Here is a 3,372-nt window from a genome sequence, read left to right on the forward strand (position 1 = left end):
CCTTTCTCTTCTTCCTCAGCCGCACTTTCACTATTTCAATGGACTTCCACCTAGAGTCCCTTCATCCTCTCCGGGAACCATTCAAAAACAGACGGATCACTGTACGAGGATTAAGTTACGTCACTCATTAAACACACCGAGGACTCCGGTGACTGAGCACAAGGATCACGCAGGAGAATGCGTGAGGACCAGAAGCCGAGGCAGCAACCTGAGCTGGGAGGCTTCGGCCTCAAAATTACATCGCCTGCGCCCGTCGCGCCAAAACCAAACATTCATGGCAGACCGCGCGCACAGGCCCGGTCACGGGATCCTAACAATGGCTGGACCAAATATTGCAACCGGAATCTTACCTTTGACGACTTTGTGCCCCCAGATCAGCTTGGAGTTGATAAGCAAGCCAAGCGAATGGGTGCGACGTGGGATGTTGTGAGGGCGATTATGAAGTTGAAGAGACCACTGAAGAAGCTCAGGCGTGTCGCTAAGCAAGAGCGCATTGGGAATGTTCAGCCGATGGATATTGATAGGGAAAGGTTGTTGAGGTAAGCGAGATGACGATGTGAGTGAGGGCTGAGACTAACATTGATTAGTGTTTCTACATAATGCTTCATTGGGCGTTTTGGGAATCGTGTTTAGGATATTAGAGAAAGTAGGTGCTTCCTTTAGCGAGTTTCCATGCGCCTTCCCTCCAGCTATTTGCCTTCTGTGAAAAGGAACCCGATAATTCCTGTTCTATTTGCACTTCCGTTCCTTAGCTAATCTTTATGTAGAGGTTTATACCCTGAATAGAGATTGCTGTGCGTTTGGAGTGCATTTCAAAAGCGTGCATTCATTATTCCGTCTTGGCTACTTCTTGTAAAAGTGCATTGCTATTGACCTTTTTTATGCCTACTTCATTGCTTCACAAAACATCTGAGAACGGGTGGATTCTTTAGGTTTTGAAAAAAGGCCTTCCCGTCTGAATTAACTACGAACAATCCATCCAGCGCGCCTGTGTAAGGAGCGTTATTGTTTTAGGTTGAGATTTGAAAACAGCAGTGTTTGTATGGTTAGGTCATCCCGTATTATATAATGACGCAACTGGCCTCCCCGGAGCTATATATTCTTACAGTAAGGATTACTATTCTATTCGTCATTTTCTGTTCTACTGAAATTCATGAATATGACAAGCGACCCTAAGAAATGACTACACTTGTGAATTCAGCTCAGTGTGTCCAACAGTCAGCCTGGCTGCGAGCTGAGCCTTATAGCTTAGTGACTGCGTCAATTGGATCGCTCGCTGTCCGCTGACTGTCACGCTGTCAGCTAGCTGTCCCAATTAGGCAAGTAATATAGACTTCGTGATGTTTTATTGCGGGTTTTTGGCAGTACCTCTCCACACGCAAATATTAACATTGCCCGATTAAAATTCAGCCCTAATTTACCCAATATAGTATTTAAATATAGTTAAATTCGTCCTGCGCACCCGTACAGGCTTAAAAGGTAGGTAGAACGGTCAGTAGTAACGTCAGTAGTAAAGAAGGAAAGAAGGTAGTAGTAAGGGCTCCGGAGGCTCTGTTTCTATGTCAGATTTAATCAAATACGAAGCTCTATTAAATATATCTTACCAAGCTGGCTTTTCTGCCTCTATAGTTAGCTTATAGCCAGTAAGATTTACTTGGCGTATAATTAACCAACCGGATCTCAGCCGAAGATCCGAATATTCTCAGCTTCTACCAACAGCTTCAACTCACCACCAAATCTTACCACTAAGGCATCTTCGCTGTCAGCTAGCTGCAGTCTTATAGCTGACTAACTGTCACAACTCTAAGTTACAAGCTCGCTGACTGCTTACGTTATCAGCCTCTTGGCAGCTTCGCTGTCAACGTTGCTAGCTCTTGGACACTCTAGAATTCAGCTAGAAAGCCAGAAAATTTACTTATATGTCATAGGTTCAGTCCCAGTAAATAGCGGGCTTGGTGTTTAATAAATGAATACCAAATTTGTGTAATCAATACACCTTCTCTTCCCGCCGAATATTATCCGAGTCGTCATCTAACTCATTAACGAACACCGCGTGGTGCAATACATGGGACAGCTACTGGTGCTGTCATATTAGTGAAGGGACCTGGCGCGTTCGTTACTGTCAGATAGTTCATATAGAGCTATTCATTGATGAAATGGGTTGATTGATTGATGATCTTGATCAAGTCCCTTCTTGAAGCTTGATTGACTTTGACCCTTGGGGCTTTAAGCTACGAAGAGATTTTACAATGCACGTGCCCCGTGCACGTGACTCGTGCACGTCCTACGCCACCGAGAATACAGATTATCTGACAGTTACATTAGCGGGGATTCCTCAACTTCTTAAACCTCTCTCCTAAATTATTTTCTACATTCTTGTCTACCTGAAGACCTTGGGACTACGCAAGACAAATTAGACGACATAAGGAAGTCTCCAAGGCCAATAAAATAGGCCACTATCCTCAATAGACAACATCTGGGAAATGCTTGATCATGTGGGCTGTCTTGACGAAGAGCGGGAGGTGCCGAAGAAAATCACTCGGAAGGATCGCGCACTAAGTGCTCCTCTACTATCACGGCCAAAGCTGTCCAAACCCACAGTCAAAGAGGACGATGTCGATAAAGCCTGCCAATCACTATTAGGCCGAAAACGCCTGCAAGATCAGTTACCCCTAGCTGCTTCACCATCAATATTCCACGAAAAACCCCAGGGATATAAGTTACATGCCTGGGAACTGCAGGACGTCCAAGATACTGAAACGGAGCAAGAAGCTTACCGAATGGAGGGTGTCGAAACTAACCAGGGAAACTTCGACCTAGAAGGGTCTAGCAGGCCTCGTGCCCATTTTACCGCCGATAGAAACCCTTTTGCGGGAGTTCCAAAATTCTCTAGACCGATCTCGCCAACAACCGGGAATGCTGCATACAGTTTGGCTCCGAATGAACCTTCACCTCGCTTTGAAAATTTTGTGCCTTGTTGCCGCCAGCCTCAGAAAGATCTGAGACCTTGTTCAAAGTGGCGTAAAATAGGAACTAGGGCAGGGAGTGTAGTGAAAATCATTATTTGCTACGAGCACGAGCCAGAGAACCAAGAGGTCAGCTATAGAAGGTCAGCGAGATTAATGGTGACCTAAAGAACGACTTATTTGTTTGTTTAGGGGGGATTGTTGGTCCTAAACGTAGTGCATGTCCTAGGATTTATTGACATACTAGAGCTACCTTTCTCGTGCACATTTATGTTCTACAGCATATTCTTAGGGAGTAGGAGCTGGGGTATTATATACTTGAGAAAGATTCCTAAGCTCCATTGCATTCCACACTCCTTCCGAGGGATCAGAAAATCAAAATTCTCCTCTGCAAAACACAAACGTG

General features: G+C 45.0%; 1 protein-coding gene across 1 annotated transcript; it reads left to right on the forward strand.

The window, feature by feature from the left end:
- The first annotated feature begins 2,325 nt into the window (after positions 1-2,325).
- Positions 2,326-3,372, forward strand: K441DRAFT_700185 (uncharacterized protein). The gene has a single exon (XM_067653233.1). The coding sequence runs from the start codon at positions 2,484-2,486 to the stop codon at positions 3,132-3,134; it is 651 nt and encodes a 216-aa protein (XP_067498367.1). The 5' UTR covers positions 2,326-2,483; the 3' UTR covers positions 3,135-3,372.

This window comes from Cenococcum geophilum, assembly GCF_001692895.1.
Source record: "Cenococcum geophilum 1.58 unplaced genomic scaffold K441scaffold_62, whole genome shotgun sequence".
In the NCBI taxonomy this organism is placed as follows: Eukaryota; Fungi; Ascomycota; class Dothideomycetes; order Gloniales; family Gloniaceae; genus Cenococcum; species Cenococcum geophilum.

Coding starts and splice junctions, on each gene's coding strand:
- K441DRAFT_700185 (XM_067653233.1), top strand. CDS start 2,484: ATGCTTGATCATGTGGGCTGTCTTGACGAAGAGCGGGAGGTGCCGAAG.